General features: G+C 37.7%; 1 protein-coding gene and 1 long non-coding RNA gene across 2 annotated transcripts; one reads left to right on the top strand and one right to left on the bottom strand.

The window, feature by feature from the left end:
* Positions 1-3,125: 3,125 nt before the first annotated feature.
* LOC128633291 (uncharacterized) lies at positions 3,126-5,669 on the bottom strand. The gene is made up of 2 exons (XR_008396825.1): positions 5,470-5,669; positions 3,126-5,099 (listed from the first exon to the last, which is right to left on the bottom strand). It is a non-coding gene; the product is annotated as an uncharacterized LOC128633291 (long non-coding RNA).
* A 6-nt stretch (positions 5,670-5,675) lies between these two features.
* LOC108268170 (dynein regulatory complex protein 1) lies at positions 5,676-14,575 on the top strand. The gene is made up of 16 exons (XM_017472980.1): positions 5,676-5,921; positions 6,646-6,721; positions 6,857-6,969; positions 7,829-8,012; positions 8,508-8,645; positions 9,236-9,322; positions 9,447-9,569; positions 10,110-10,249; positions 10,634-10,768; positions 10,893-11,208; positions 11,892-11,981; positions 12,085-12,165; positions 12,291-12,397; positions 13,877-14,020; positions 14,208-14,310; positions 14,393-14,575. The coding sequence occupies exons 1-15, from the start codon at positions 5,794-5,796 to the stop codon at positions 14,308-14,310; spliced, it is 1,965 nt and encodes a 654-aa protein (XP_017328469.1). The 5' UTR covers positions 5,676-5,793; the 3' UTR covers positions 14,393-14,575.
* Positions 14,576-17,312: the final 2,737 nt, after the last annotated feature.

Here is a 17,312-nt window from a genome sequence, read left to right as displayed (position 1 = left end):
AGAACAACGTAGAAGTAGGCACAACATTTCTTCCAGATGAAATAAAATTGGGTTTTATCTTTACAAAAAACCCTCTCACAAGGCGTTCAAGTGAAGGAAAAATGTATATAAAGGAGCCTGGAACAGATTGACCCAATTTACAAATTCTGCAGTTAAGTGATAGCGGGCGAGCTTACACCCGGATTTCTCCGGCACTTAAGACAAACGGAGTTGGCTAGTTGGATGAGATGCAAGTCATGCATTTTATTGTTTACCTTGTTAGCTGTTTCAAAGTCATGGTACAGGGGTTACGAGACTTAAACATCTTTCTGAAAAATGCAAATGGAATGAAAGTAGCTACAGCCATCTTGACAATGCTATGATTCTACAGTTTTTTGGGAAGCTTATAGCTTTGCTGAACTTTCAGTCCCGCATTACTAACGGTCTGATTTTCAGTTTGTTTCCGCACCGAATATTATTTTTTGCACCAGCCACCACTCAAATCAGTGGTGATGAAATTGCCTCGCCATCATCAGAGCAGAAGTAATCAAATAAACGTGTTACATTACAAATACAGTATGATATATCCAGTATTACAATAATTTTTGATAAATACTTGTTAGACTAAATGTTACTGTCTTGTCATCAAAACAACAGTAGACTATAGCTAAATATAGTGACGATCCATCCGTCTCTGTACGAATCTCTGCTTGCCTATCGGACATCTCGGTCTGGATGAGGGAACACCACCTTAAACTCAACCTGGCAAAATCTGAGCTTCTCGTCATCCCAGCCTGTCCCTCAGTCAACCACAACCTCACTGTACAGCTCTGCTCAACCACACTCAAGCCAAACCAGGACGGCCAGGAACCTTGGGGTGACTCTTGATGACAGCTTGACCTTTACAGACCACATCTCAACAACTGCACGGTCCTGTAGGTTCATCCTGTACAACATCAAGAAAATCCGACCCTACCTCACCGAACAGGCTACACAGCAACTCTTCCAGGCTTTTGTTATCTCAAAACTGGACTACTGCAACTCACTACTCTCGGGCCTCCCAGCCAGCTCCATCAAACCTCTTCAAATGATTCAGAATGCAGCAGCACGCCTCGTCTTCAACCAGCCCAAGAGAACCCATGTCACACCCCTCTTCATCTCCTTCCACTGGCTTGCTGTAGCCGCCCGCATCAAGTTCAAGGCCTTGATGCTCATGCACAAGACTTTGTCTGGAACAGTACCCTCCTACCTCAACTCTCTCTTGAAGGCTTACATTCCCTCATGCAATCTGTGATCAATCAATGACCGACGCTTAATAGTACCTACTCAGTGTGGCTCAAGGTCCCTTTCAAGGTCCTTCAAACTAACTGTTCCTCAGTGGTGGAATGAACTTCCAACCTCAATCTGGACCGCAGAATCTCTCACCATCTTCAAAAAACAGCTAAAGACCCACCTCTTCCGTGAACACCTAACCAACCCCTAAAAAAAAAAAAAAAAAAAAAAAAAAAAACTTACTCTTCAACTTACACCTCTACTCTGCACACTTTGCTTCTTCTGGAACTCAATTAATGGATTTTGTATGGTAGCACTGCTTGTATTGTTCTCTGCTTGATATCGCTTTGCTTGTATTTTCTCATTTGCAAGTCGCTTTGGATAAAAGCGTTTGCTAAATGAATAAATGTAAATATAAATGCAAATGAATTCTCTAATTTCACAATGAGGAGGCAAGGAACAAGGAGTAAGGAAGCTTCCAGAGGAGCTAGTAGCGAGGATACACAGGTCTATCCTCGGGTGTTTCTTGTCGAATAACTCTTATATTAAAAAAAAAAAAAAAATGAATGAAAAATTCTTTATTCTAATATCTTGAGAAAATGGATTTTTAATTTCTATGAGGTGTAAGCTGTAATCGAGATTAAAACAAAAAAAAGGCTTGAAATATTTCACTTTATGTGTAATGAATCTAGAATATTTGAAAATTCCACTTTTTTAATTAAATTACGGAAAAAAAGAACTTTTGCAAGATATTCTAATTTTTTTTTAGATGCACCAGTATATTGCACTGCACAATAAGTAGTCTGTGTTATTATTTTAGGCTACGCATCTCAGTTACACGCTAGGACTTACTCCTGAGATGTACACCTATAGAAGTAGTTTAATTTAGCAAGTCTGAGAAAAGTGGTTCCCCCCTGTATATTACAGTGTGAACATTTATAAAACACTACACTGTAGTGACCACAGTGATGCTGGTGATGTATTTTACAGTCATCATTATGTGTAACAAATTTCATCTATAGATCAGTCTATTACACTGACTATGTTTACATGGATAGCAGTAATCTAATTATTGACCTTATTCTGAATAAGACAATATCATGATTAAGGTGTGTACATGAGTTGCTTTTAGAATATTCCTTTCATGTTCCTATTTTACATGTTATAGAACATAGATCGATTAATGGCACACGTCATTACATCCTCATGCCACGCCGTCTGACGTTCCCTCCAGAATTTCACGTATCAACATACAGTTCGTCTTCGTTATGGTACCGTATACAGTTTTGGGTGTTTCATTTTTCATTTTACGAAAGCTTCAAGTGCAAATCGACAATGGCAGATACAAATTCTCCAGATACAGGCCTCCTCTCTACTTTCAATCGGCAACATTTCATTCATGCCACTGTGACAAACTCGGCGGTACTGGATGAGAGTACGAAGTAAGGACTGGTGGGTGAGAGTTGTTTTAATGGAATTTGATGATGCCTAATGGAAAGAAAATTTTTGTGTACGTGTCCTGTCGTAAATTGTGGCGAAAACTCCCACATGACATTAGCATGATTAAGGTGTGTACATAATCACAGTCTATAATGCACTTCGACAATGCGACTATAAAAGGAATACTCGACATGTCTTAATTTGATTTGTGCTTACCTCAAGTATGACTTTACCTTAATCCTGCTAATCAGAAATCGCAGTTTCTTAATCAGAGTATTGTCTTAATTGGGTTAATATCGGAATATTGTTGCCCATGTAAACGTACTGACTGAAAACACAGGGGGAACAGATTTGCATGGACCCCCTCTCTGTCATCAGCTAACACTTGACCACTGCCACACAGACTAATTACAGGTACAAATAAGCTTTAAATATAAGAACAAAATATTTTTATTGGCAAATCAAGAATTAAACTATATTATGCATATACTACAATTGTGCAAATATGTGGAAAATCCAATTAAATTAAAAACAAAACTTAAGTACTTCTATAAACATTAAATACAAATATAAACATATTAATAACAGTAATAATGTTCATGTGCATGGTGCCCTGCGATTGACCAGTGTCCCATCCACAGTGTACTTCTGCCTCACGCTCAGTGTTACCAGAATAGGCTCTGGATCCACGACAACTATGACCAGGATAAAGCAGTTACTGAATAGAAATAAATGAAAAAATTTGTTTATTTACCTTTTAATTAAACAAAAACACAATGCCATAAAATTAAATACAACAACATAGACGCCTTTGAAAACTATTGTCACAGTTAACCTTGGTCTATTCTTCAATACATGCTGGGCAATAAAAATCTTCCTCCTGATGAGTTGCCCACACATGACTGATGGTACCACCTGTCACATTCATTACAGGCAATCTGAATGATCATAAAATGTTTTAAATCATGTGATAAAACTATTTTATAAAATAGTTAAATAGATAAAAAATGTGATAAAACTATTTTATTTCTACATTAGATAGACTCATCTGTTACAAGTTTAACTGTAATAGCATGGGGCATTGAAAAGGCTAATAAAATTTGAGTATTATTACTTTTTTTTTATTTTTATTTTTTTATTAAGAAACTTTTAAAATAAAAATGCCCCATTACCCAGGCAGGTGTCAAAACTGGATCACTTGGGTTCCCCACAGAACCGACAAAGATCACTCAAATCTTTTACAAAAGTGTATAGAGTATAAATAACATCTAGACACTGGATGAATTATACAGCAATCAGCCATAATATTAAAAGGCGACAAGTGACGTGAATAACATTGAATATCACGTAACAGTGGCACCTGTCAAGGAGTGGGATATATTAGGCAACAAGAGAACAGTCAGCTCTCAAAGCCGATGTGTTGGAAGCAGAAAAAATGGGTAAGCGTAAGGATCTGAGCAACAACGAAAAGGGCCAACTAGTGATGCCTAGACAACTGAGACAGAGCATCTCCAAAACAGGGTGTTCCTGGTATGTAGTAGTTAGTACAGTAGGTACTAACTACTGCATACCAGGAGCACCTTGTTCCTGGTATACAGAGGTTACCTGGTATGTAAACCTCTGAAGTCTGAAGAGTTTTCTTATGCTCATAGACCGTTTTCTGCTGTGTCTTATTTTTCATTATTATTATTATTATTATTGTCTATTTCTTTCAAGGACTTCATCAATTCCCTTAAAAAATTTAGGACTATTTAAAATAGTTTCAAATATTCTGCTAGCCCGCACTGCACTTTTCAGAGGTTCGTGCCAGGCTACCCAGTGGGTCGTGCAGATATTTGGTCCACGCTGCGTGGTTCTTCTGAGTAGCTCAGAAGGTGGTAGGCCTGATTTAAACACAATAGGAAACAATCAATATTATTATTATAAAACAGTGGTAGTAAAGAGTCATTAGTCATATTCATTATCGAAGTCAAAAATCGTATTATTTAAAAAACAATTTTAACTACAGCAAAACTTACCTCAGAATGCTTCTTGGACATCCTGGCACAAAACCTACAATCGTTTTTTTTTTTTTTTTTTTTGCAAGTGGTTATATGTAAGTTAGCCGACAAGGAGTACTTTTATTTTTTGGGGGGGGTCATGCTTTTTAAATTAATGCATTCTGAACACAGAAATACTTTTTTTGTAACTTTTTTTTTAAAGATCAAGTCATGTCACTTGGCTAAATACTACAAATGAAACTTGTTACCCATAATGATGACATCACCAGCATCACTGTAGTTCTTTATAAATGCTCACACTGTAACATACAGGGGGGAACAACCACTTTTCTCAGACTTGCTGAATGAAACAACATTTATAGGTGCACTTCTCAGGCGTAAGTCCTTGCCATAACTGAGATGAGTAGCCTGAAATAAAAACACAGGCTACTTACTGTGCAGTGCAATATAGTTTAATTGTGTTTGCAACAAAAAGGTTGTGTGAAAAAAACGACAACAAGAACAATAATAATAGTAAACTTAAATATAAACGACTGTCCGAACAAGAGAAGACCCCTGAAAAACAAGGCATTTACAGTTCTAATTGTGACAGATCCTATTAGTTCATTAAACTTGAAGCATTAGCTGTTATACAGAGACTCTGAAAACAGGGCGAAAGCTAGAATTCGCGGGTATATCTGACTTACGATTGAGCAATAAAACTTTTGAAAGCAATACATTCTGTACATTAAAGGCTGTGTTTAATTGCAAATTATCTAACAAACAATGTAAAATGTACCTTATACTGATGGAAAGTAGGTAATAACACTATAAACTATCACACGCGATGATAAAGCACACACTACCTATTCAACGCAGCAACAGGAGAAAATGTCATGCGTTCGCGCATGCGCACTGAAGGGGAAACACCGCACCGAACTTTCCAGAACACTGGAAAGACACGTCACTGAAGAAAACACACACACACACACCATCACGGTAGGGACCATGACGTCACAGTGAGCCTACGCGTTAGGTTCCAAAACTGTTACAATTAAAAAGGGTCGATTTTTTGTACAGGTTATTACTGGTAGAATAACTAGTACTGATAGCGCGAACAAAAATGCTACAAGCTAAAGTTTCGAGTAAGGAAAAAAATAAGCCTGGACCTTCTGTTGAGGCCGAAAATGTTGAGGACAAAATCAAGGCTCGACGAAACCTGATTACTGCACAAGTGCAGGCCAAGAAACAGTAAGATATATCTGCAGTGTCTGTCGGAGAAAAAGGCGTTTGTGATTCAGTTTAATGATTTTCAAATGTTTTGTAAACAGAGACACCTTTAGCTGTAGAGAAAAAAATAAATCATGGAGCCCCTCAGTACAGAGTAATTTTGTGAAATATCGCAATATTCTGTTCATTATTCAGACGTGTGCAGAAATATTTTTGGAGTTTTTACATTTCTGAGCTTTCAATATTAGGTCCAAGCTGACACTATTTTACAGGACAATTTGTTTTTGAGGTACCCCCTTTTGGATTAAACTAATTTATTTCAAGTGAGCAGTCAAACACAGGGTGTCCACGAGTCCTTAAAATGTCTTAAATTCCTTAATATAAAAATAAGGCCTTAATCAGCATTACAATGTCTTATATCCAAGCTTCAAAGGTCTTAAAAATACTTGTAGTAGGCTATATTACACTGCTGAACCTCGGTGTCATCTTAGCTACTTATGCTCATGATAAGAACCTAATAATAAAAGCAATTTTGATTGTGTTGCATTGTTGTTGTTTACAGCACTGTAACAAAACAAAAAAAAAAACATGGATCATCTGGCTCTGCTTCTCAGACCCTACTTTGAGAACCATTGATCTAACTTATATTATATTAACTTACTCCTTACTTTGTTCCTAGAGTTTAGCTGCCATTCGTATTTTGATTATTACCAATTGTATATTTTTCTTTCATGAAAAACTGAAGACGGGAGCTTGAAGATGACTTCCAGGAGAGAGTGGAAGATCTGCCAAGTCAGAGACAAATGGAAGAAAGTGAAAGAGTAAGTGGAGTTTAATATAACTGTTTAGTTACAAAGCTGTTTTGCTGTATTGTTTTTATCCATTTTGAGTCAATAAGCCATTCCTAGCTGCATTTAATTGATTGAATTTATATTGATCATTTGTTCTTGTTGCAGTACATGAAAAAATTAAAAGCAGATAGCACAGAGCTGGTGATCAACATTTTGATGGAGGCTGATGCCAGGGAGTCGAAGAGGAGAGAAAAACTAAGGGACGCAAACAGACTAAGGTGAGTTAATAACTTAACTAAGACAGTTATTAAATGTATTAATTTAATACTGTTTGGGTTTTGCAGAAGTTCAGAAGTTTAGCATTAGTACCAAACATTTTATCTGAACAACATTTAATTTTTATTGAGGAAGCCTACATATTTCATTTCATGCAACTCAGGCTTTTCATTCCCACCACTCAGTGGAGTCCAAACTCTTTAGAGATGGTTTTACAACCTTTTCCAGCCTGATTAGCATCAACAACTCTTTTTCTGAGGTCCTCAGATATCTCCATTGTTCGTGCTCACAAACGTGTGTGCAGTTCACATCTGCATATTGCTGCTTGACTTTAGAGTTTGGCATCAACTAGTTTTTAGTTTTATTGGGAAAACATCTAGTTTTGATTTTAGTTAAATGGGTGCTTTTGTATGCTTTCTGTAGCTATGTGTATGTTAGGTTGTGCAGCCATATCGCACTGGCCAGACATTATCACAGAAACCTTGGCAAGTACCAAGATACGAATGCCCACTGTTAAACAATATAGAGTATTATTAGCGATGCAGAGTGAAAAACACAGACTATGACTCTATTTTTATATACAGTACATATAGCTAGTGGTCAGAGAACACACACACAGAACCAAGTTAAATATAAGGAAAACAGGAGATGAGGATAAGACACTTTGTAACGAAATCTAAACTTGCATAGTGGTGCAGAAGGTACTGTTGCTCTTCCAGGATCTCAGGTTTGATCTCGAGCTTGAGTTATGTTGTTACTTGACTTTTGACATTTTTACAAAAGCCTTCTGACACAAATTTTGCATCATCTGTTTCTTATTTCTCCATTGTTCCCAAACATGTTCTGGCTAAACTTGGATAGATTGGAGAAGCTGGAAGATGAGGCCAAGAAAAGCTCAGAGAAGTTCAGTGAGATCATGAACAAGTGGACTGAGGCCAAGACAAAAGTGAACCATCAGGAGCTGGGAGACAATCTGAGAAAACAGCAAGAGCTCTGTTGGGAAATCATTGAAGACAAGAACAAGCTCATCAATGAATTGCAGCAGGTTCGCGCACACACACGCACATGAGCACACAGACACACACACACACACACACGCATACACACATACGCATGCACACTTAAACACGCGCATACATACACATGCACACACATACACAAACAAACACGCGCATACACATACACACACGCACGCACATATACATATGCAAACACACGCGAACACACATGCGTGCATGCACCCGCACACACAAACACCCGCATACCTACACATGCACATACACATGCACCTACACATATACACACATACATACATATATATATATATATATATATATATATATATATATATATATATATATATATATATATATATACATATGCATGCACACACAAACGCACACACGTGCGCATACACTCACATGCACACACACGCACATATGCACGCACACACACACATACACTCACACAAACAAACGCATGCACACATACGCACACACACACGTGCACTCACTCCACAGATGTCTACTTTTGTGTGCAGGAGCTAAAAGAAAGAGATAATCGCTTTGTGAAAGATCGCAAAAGAGAGTTAATAGAAGTGGATCTCTTAATTGAAAGGATGCAGGAACAGATATCAAGATTGAAGGAGAACTATAGAAAACAGCTAGACCTAATTCAGGTATGGTGCAGCCAAGCTGCTATGTTTTTATATTGCTTAGCTATATTTATTATACAGTATACAAGCTCATGTGCTGCTACTTATGATGGATTATAATCCTATGCAGATGTGCATCATTGAGTTTATAGATGCTCGTTATAGATACATTTGTCACACTACAGTGGGTACAGAAAATATTCAGACCCCTTTGGATTTTGCACATGTTATTGTATTATAGATTTAATTTAAAATAGCTTTTTTTGCCATCACTGTACACACAATACCCCATAATGACAAAGCAAAAACAAGTTTTTAGAATTTTTTTTGCAAATTTATTGCAAATCAAAAACTGAAATCTCTCATTTAGATAGGTATTCCCACTATTTATTTAGTACTTTGTAGAAACACCTTTGGTAGCAATTACAGCTTCATGTCTTTGAGTTTCAACCAGCTTTGCAAACCTGGATTTTGACTAGATCTCCAATTCATAAGTTGTTTACATACATATGAATAATTTTCTATTTTCTATAACAACATCAATGTAAGAAAGTTATGAACGCAAAGTTATTAGCAAATGCATTGTGCTTACTTCTTTCCTGATTGAGTTACAGAGCTCAATCTGTGATGAGAGGAGGGATTTGCTCACAGCCAACAAGAACAAATGGGAGCATAAGAGGAAGGAACGACGTGACAAAGAGGCAGAATGAACTTGCATATTTTACATGTTTCATTTTTTGACATTCCACAAATTTGTAAATCATTGCCCTGTGTGTATGTGTGTGCTATACAGTATATCATTACACTGTGTGTGTGTTTGAGCAGCTGGAGTACTTGCTGCAGAGGATGAATATGATTGAGGAGCACGAGGCCCTGCTGGATCGTCTGAGAATGGAGAGAACAGAGGAGTCCAACAAGATCAAAATCAAACTAGACACTGGTGTACAGGTACACTGCATTACACTGATAACATATAACCCTGAATTTTCACTGAATGTGAATTATTTGCCTGCTGCAACCAACAGATGAAACTGTATTTCGTAGAAGGAATTGTAAGAATTGTTCTTCTTCTTCAGAAGAGAATGGCTTACATTCAAGATCTTACACTGAGCAGCTTTAAATAATATCAGCTGCTTTTTTAACAAAACTTTGAACTGTGTTGGTTATATGATGCAAACTGTGTTGAATCTACATTTAAAACAATGTACAGTCAAAGGATTAAATGGATAGTTGGGGGTCGCCCGGCTCCTGTGCTTCTGGATTTCATAATATTATTTTTGTTGCCCTTTTATAAAAGCTCTGCTTTGCGTTATGCCTAAGAGCACCCTTACCCGTGATTCAAGTTTATTTGAACTTTTTACAATAAAAAAAATTTCCACAAAACAGGAAAAAAGTGTCTTTACAGTAATGATAAACAGTATAACGTCAAGCAGGATCCTCAGACATCAATATCTTTCTGTGTGTGTGTCTGTATGTTTTCATGAACAGTGCCTAAAGCAAGACCTGCAGGAAGAGAAAGCTACCTACCAGTTTAATCAGGAGAAGATCGAGAACGACCTACAAATGCTGAAGAAACATGAGGAAGAGTATGCCGTCAATAAGGCTCAGCAGAATAGGATGGTCATCAGGTACTGTTAAAATCTCTTATCCTGTATATCCTGTATAGAATATATATATATATATATATATATATATATATATATATATATATATATATATATATATATATATATATATATATATGTATACATATGTATATATATATACATATGTATATAAAATTTGATGAAATGGCTACCGAATGTACTTAGATTAGCATTTGTTAACTAGTTAAACTATGCTTTTGAATCTGGCCACAATAAGGCACCTCAGTGGGAAGTTGCCTTCTGACTGGGAAAGTTCTTTTCTCAAGAGTGTACAGATGTTGCCCGAAAATGCCGTCTACCTCGGGCGGACACTGCCTTCCAATTGTAAAGCACTGTATACTTATATTGGATTCACTTTTGTTACAGACTGCAGGATACGTGCAACGATCTGAAAAAACAAACTGCCATTCAGGAAAAGCAGTCCCGTGAAGAGAACCAGTCATTGACGAATAAGCACAAGCGCCTCATGCAACAGTACGAAGATATTCAGAAGAGGATAAGGTGAACAGTAACACCCATATACGAATAGCACACACAATAACCACTAACTTCAGTTTTATCTCTAGTTCTAACTAGATAGCATATTATTAATAATATTGATCACTTTGTGCGTGTGCATATGAAGGCACTTTGCGGCGGTTGATACCAAGCGTTACAAGGAGGTTTGGTTGATGAATGAAGATAAGGCCAAAGTGTTGGTGTGTAGAACTATGGACGTGGACCGAGCTATTCACGAACAGATGCTGGGCCTGCCCTGGAGTCCCCCACCACTGCCCTTAATGGATCGTTTCAGCCCCAAGCAGCTCCTGGTAGAGGAGGATGAGACACAGGATCAGACAGAGCGAGAGACAGAGCAAGACTCTGGCAGTCTGGAGAGCAGCATGGCCGGGGTGGATCGTACAACAGTAAAGAGGTTGCTGGAGCTTCTGTGTGATGAGATGGTGGGTACTGGATATGTATGTGTGTGGATCAGAGGTGTTTTTCTGTAGTTTCACAGGAAAAAACTGTATGAGCCCCTTAGATAGCCAGCAGTGGCCTAATGAATATGATATTCACAAGTGTACCATGGAGATTTTTTACTGGCTACATACTGGATATCATACCAATGTTATTTTTTAGACTCTACAGATCTTTTTCTAGTATTTGGTTTGCCACTTATGAAGGTTGAAATTATGACATGCTGCACTATTAAATACTCCACCCCATTAAAAGTGTGCAATTCTATATTGCTACCACTTCAGGAAGATGCACTCTATCTCAAATATGAATGAAATTAAGATATCAATAATAATGAGATTGCATAATGACTTTGGTCCAGAGGGAATGTAAAAAGGACATTTTACCAAGGGGATGATTTGTCATTTATTGTAAACCAAGTAGAGCCACTCCCTGTCCCTGGAGTTTCACATGTTCTGCCCGTGTTCGCATAGGTTTCCTCCGTGCTCTCCAGGTTCCTCCCACTTCCTTAAAAAACATGCCAGTAGGAGAATTGACTACACTAAATTGCACCTAGGTGTGAACGAGTATGTGTGCATGATTCCCTGAGATTGACTGGCAAATATCCTAAATGTCTTCTTATGTGTCTGTTGAAATATGTTTTAAAATTCTGATGTTTATTTTTTAGGGCTTTCTAGTAGAGAGTAAGTTACTCAAGCTACTCTCTTTCATTGAGAAGAATGAACAGATGTGTGTGAAGCGGGATTCCATATTTTCTGTGAGTTTCAGCTGCTGCTATTCTAATCCGAAACTGCATAATTGATAGTCCCCTTAAAACTGACCTATAAATGTATACTTTTATCTTGTGTGATTGATTGCAGGCCATGGGGATTGAGAATAAAGAGGATATAAAGAAAATGACTATGTTCCTTCTGAAATACAAAGAGCGACAAACAACGAAGGTGAAGTTATGAGGAACTTTGTGGTTCAAACGGAGTTCTGTTTACTCGTCATGTCACCTAGTACAATTACAACTAACAATATCTAAACAGTTTATGGCTAAATTAGTTGTCTGGGTTTTTCATAGGAGAACATGTCAGTGAGTAATCAGGAAGAGGAGGAGTCCAATCTTATGCACCCAAATGATCTACTGAAAGCTCTCCGAGCCTTCAGTGCCCAGTACTGCAAAGCCAGGTGTGTGTGTGTGTGTGTGTGTGTGTGTGTGTGTGCCTCTGTGTGTGACAGTGGCATTAACGGAATACACCAGTGTTCTCTAACATTGTAATAGGTATAGGCAAGAATTCCCCATGCATTTTCTTATATTGAAGAGCATAAAACCTTTTCAGTTTAAACTCGCATAGAACAGCAGCTTAAACACAGCTGTTGCATTTTAACAAGAAATGTTTAAAATAGGATGGCATGGCATGGGTTCTCCAGTCTTCTCCCACCTCCCAAAACCACGGTAGTGGGTGGATTGTTTGTTAAATTGTTGTGTGTATGGTGCATATTCCAAACACACAAAGACACATAACTACGTATTGCAGATTCAAAATTGTTGCACTGTAAAACTCTTAGGATGAGACAGACATGAGGTGATGAGTGTGTTTCATCAGCTCCCTAGTTCAGTAGTCAGGGCAGTGATCAGGGAATCAGCCATTTTAAGGGATGCCTCAATCGCAAAATCCTTCCACTGAATTGGAACTTTGGCTTCCTAAAAAAAATCCCACAGTGCACCGCAAAAATCAGGGAGCATTGATGCTCACTATGTTACTGGAGATGATGTCACATTTTATGAAGCCTCTCAGCTCGAAAATATGGCAGACGAACTCCTAGCTAACTATAAATAGCTAGTTATTTTTGTAGCTCACAAATGATTAATTACGTTAGTGATTTTTAACTTTATTTGATGTTTTATATACAGTTTGTTTGAGAATAACAATGATTTAATGATTTTAAAAAATCAACTAGCTAGCCCACGATCCTGCTTGAAGTACCATGACAGAAACACGTGATTAAACTAACAGATTTATATGACAATGTCAGAAAGATATCTGTTGTGTCCGTTGTTGATAAATGCCAGTGGTGAAGTTTTACAAAGTGAGTACGTAGTCATGTTATCAGAAATTGAGACATCAGTGTCCCGATGTGTAGTGAGCCTGGGTTTTTACCAGTGCCTGAACTCGTGTACACCATATACTGAGTCACAACCTAGTGAGCTGATTGAGACGTACCCAGTGCCTCACCAAAACTGTTTGTATGGCGTTTTGATCATCATTCCAGTTATTTGCTTTCCCCAAAGTTATATGCATGCAGTGGAAGTTGAGGGGTGTCTGTGTTTTCTTTTGGTATATTATACACATTACAGAGTACAAATTTAATGCCTCTGACTGAAGAATTCATGAACACATTCAACAAAGACATGTGCATCAAATATATGTTTAATAATGACCCAACAACTGCCCTTACCCTGCCATTATTAGTAATAATAATTATTTTTATTAATGAGAACACATTTTAACTGCTCTTCTTTTAGTACAGGGGAAAATGTTTTTGTTGAAAAATTTAAAATGTGGAAAAATGATTGTCCATGGTAGTCACACGTTAGCTACAGATGTAGTACACAGTGTGATGTTGAAAAACCCTTGATTATTCCTTTAATTACTTTTATAACAGAGCAACACTTAAGGGCAGTGCTCTAGAGCTGGAGAGGATGAACAACTCTGAGGTCGAAGCATACTGGGAGAACATGGCTAACGTCATCCCCGAGTCCAAACTCAAAGTCTGGAGGGCGCTGGAGGCAGGTTTCAAGATGTACCAGTGAGTATGAACATGTCGCAAATAAGACTTTCTTCACATCACCACACATAAAAAAAGAATCCGTTATGCATATCGGTTTCTCAGTGAATTCCTACTAAATAAAAATAAATCACTCGTCCAGGCTTTTTACAATTTTTAACAAGTTCTTTCTCTTTTTAATGGCCGTGTAATGTTATTCCTTTCTCAGTACTGAGCTGACTAAGAGATCCAAGCTTCTGACTGAAACACAGCAACTCAAACAACAAAACTCAGAGCTCCGCAATCTCCTGCACAAACATCAAAACTCATAGGTAGGTGTCTGTATGCAAATGTAAGATACATTCATGATTTGTTCTCGAATAACAAATCATCTCACATTGTGTCTACTGATAGGTCAATGCTGAACTGGTGATCCCGCCCACCCAGATGATGCAGGAAAAAACAGGAGAGACAGGTGCCTCGAAAGACAGAGAGCCAACCAGCACAGAGCCCTGTCTGCACGTGTCTCTATAAAATAAAAACGCTGAAAAGCAAAATTGAAATACTATGAATAAAGCACCTTTTAAATTGTTCCAAGCCTGCCTCCAGCTTCCTCATTCCCTAGCCGAATCTGGGAGTGTTACACTAAGGTTTTAGTTACTTATTTCTCATGTTTCTACGATAATATTTCAGTATGTTAAAATGAAATAGACGGAAAACATCAGTTTCATGGCTACAATCATCCCCAGGGGGCGGTGGCCAAATCTTACATTCATCCAATGGCTGTGAAGAAAGTACTGAAGCCTGTCAAAGGAGTATGGTGTCTCTGCAGAACAAAAAAAATGCGTTTTACAATTATTTTCAAACCGGGATAGGCATTTTTCAACCGCTTTACCTGATTTGTTAAAATATCCCTAACCATAACCGTAGTTGAATGGATGGTTGAACAACTGGAGCCTGTCCAGTCTAAAGACGCACACTGATTGGAAAATGCCCATTTATGTTCCACAGAGACCTGTACTTGCATCAAAGGGCTGTCAGCTTTCACTCAAACTGGACAAAGGTGAGGTCAAGCCATAGAAATAATTTTTTTTCTCCACTTAATTTTTTATACAGCAGTAATTGTCTTTGTTGCATAAGAGATATAAATATAAATGGGCTGAGTGCACATGTTTCTTAGTCATTTAGATCAAAATGGTAGGCCTTTTGGGTGTCAGAAATATGTCCCACACAAACTTACTACTACCCACATTTGGTCTGGTTGCATCTGGTCACCGGTCCCCCTAGCGCCACCTCCTTCAAGTTATCCAGAGAAGAAGGCTACTTAAACAAGTCATGTTAGCATTTATTTAACAATCTAAATTGTATTTCAATCATATGTAGGTCCTCACACTTCTAAAAAGCAGGTGACTTGAGGCTGTTCTCTAATTGACTGGATTCAGATGGATTCAGATTCTGCTGGGGTGCAGCTCATTGCCCCAGATACGCCCACTTTTGTTGTTCGTGAATCAATATTGTTTTTATATTTTTTGACCTTATGTGATTGGACCGTTCTCAACAACTCTTTCACACTGTTGCAAGAGAAAAACGTAGAAGTAGGCACAACATTTTTTCCAGATGAAATAAAATTTGGTTTTATCTTTACAAAAAACCCTCTCACAAGGCGTTCAAGTGAAGGAAAAATGTATATAAAGGAGCCTGGACCAGATTGACCCAATTTACAAATTCTGCAGTTAAGTGATGGCGGGCGAGCTTACACCCGGATTTCTCCGGCACTTAAGACAAACGGAGTTGGCTAGTTGGATGAGATGCAAGTCATACATTTTATTGTTTTCCTTGTTAGCTGTTTCAAAGTCCTGGTACAGGGGTTACGAGACTTAAACATCTTTCTGAAAAATGCAAACGGAATGAAAGTAGCTACAGCCATCTTGACAATGCTATGATTCTACAGTTTTTTGGGAAGCTTATAGCTTTGCTGAACTTTCAGTCCTGCATTACTAATGGTCTGATTTTCAGTTTGTTTGTGCCCCAAAAAATTTTTTTGTATTAGCTGCCACTCAAATTATTGGTGATGAAATTGCCTCGCCATCATCAGAGCAGACGTAATCAAATAAACTTGTTACATTACAAATGCAGTATGATATATACAGTACTACAATAATTTTTGATAAATACTTGTTAGATTAAATGTTACTGTCTTGTCACAGCAGACTATAGATACAAAAATTAAATATTATTGGGTGAGCAACATCTATTAATTTACTATTATATGGCTGTGATTATTTAGTAATTACGAACATGTATTTTTTCTTGTATTCATTGTAGTCAATATAGCCAAAATACTTAAATAAGAAAATAAATACTGAGAGTATTATTGAAAGAAAATCAATAGTCCCATACTTTGAGGTCATTTGAATCTGTCTAAATGCGACTGACCTGCATAGGTGTAACTGACACTTAGACACCACTTATAAGACTGGTACTTCTGCGCAGGCCTGGATTAAGAATTCAGAGGCCCCTGGGCACAATGGCTTGTCAGCAATGGTAAAAAAAAAAAATTTTAAAGTAAAGAAAAGAAAATGGGGGGAAAAATTTTTTATTTCTTCCCCTCGCGTGGGCCCCAAGTGCGCATGGGCCCCTGGGTCCGTGCCCATAATGCCCATTGGATAATCCGGCCCAGCTTCTGCGTTGTGTAGATGTGAAGCGGTGTCTGCGGTGAGTCATTCAAACACGGCACAACAGGCACCAGATCATCTCGGTCTTTTAATCGCACTTAATATAAAACAAATAAGCAGCCTATCTGATTGAATCGCCCTTACAATGTGCTCGTGCCCATTCAATTACAATGCAAAAGGGGCAAAGAATACATCCAAGTAACAAATTAAAACAATATAAAACAAAAACCATACCTGATATAACACAAATAAGCAGCCTCTTTGAGTGAATCGCCCTATAGATGTGCATCTATAGATGTGCTCTATAAAATAAACATGATGTACAATGGTCACCATGTGCTCTCAGCTCCACATTTTAAAACAAAATGCAAAAAAATATAAAATATCAAAACAGGGGTAAAACAACAAAAATAGTCACACATGTAAATAAAATAACATGCACACAAATTAAGTTACATAAATTGAGTGTGCATATATACATGATGATGATTTACATAAAGATGAAATAAGATTATGGAGAACTCAAAATTAAACCTACCTCTCACATTAAATTACAGTGAGAAAGGGAAGAGGAGGGGCCAAAACAGGAAATCACATCCCCAATGACATGACAATTGAAGGAGAAAGCACACAAGTAGACAGCTATATCAGGTACAGAT

The sequence above is a fragment of the Ictalurus punctatus genome, chromosome 1, assembly GCF_001660625.3.
Source record: "Ictalurus punctatus breed USDA103 chromosome 1, Coco_2.0, whole genome shotgun sequence".
NCBI classification, from domain to species: domain Eukaryota; kingdom Metazoa; phylum Chordata; class Actinopteri; order Siluriformes; family Ictaluridae; genus Ictalurus; species Ictalurus punctatus.
Note: the sequence above shows the minus strand (reverse complement) of the source record. Positions and strands in the feature narration are given on the sequence as shown.

Excerpts from the sequence above, each read along its gene's own strand:
- LOC108268170 (XM_017472980.1), top strand. The coding sequence starts at position 5,794 with ATGCTACAAGCTAAAGTTTCGAGTAAGGAAAAAAATAAGCCTGGACCT. Across the intron at positions 6,722-6,856 it reads AAATGGAAGAAAGTGAAAGA|TACATGAAAAAATTAAAAGC; the intron begins GTAAGTGGAGTT and ends TTCTTGTTGCAG. Across the intron at positions 11,982-12,084 it reads AGCGGGATTCCATATTTTCT|GCCATGGGGATTGAGAATAA; the intron begins GTGAGTTTCAGC and ends GATTGATTGCAG.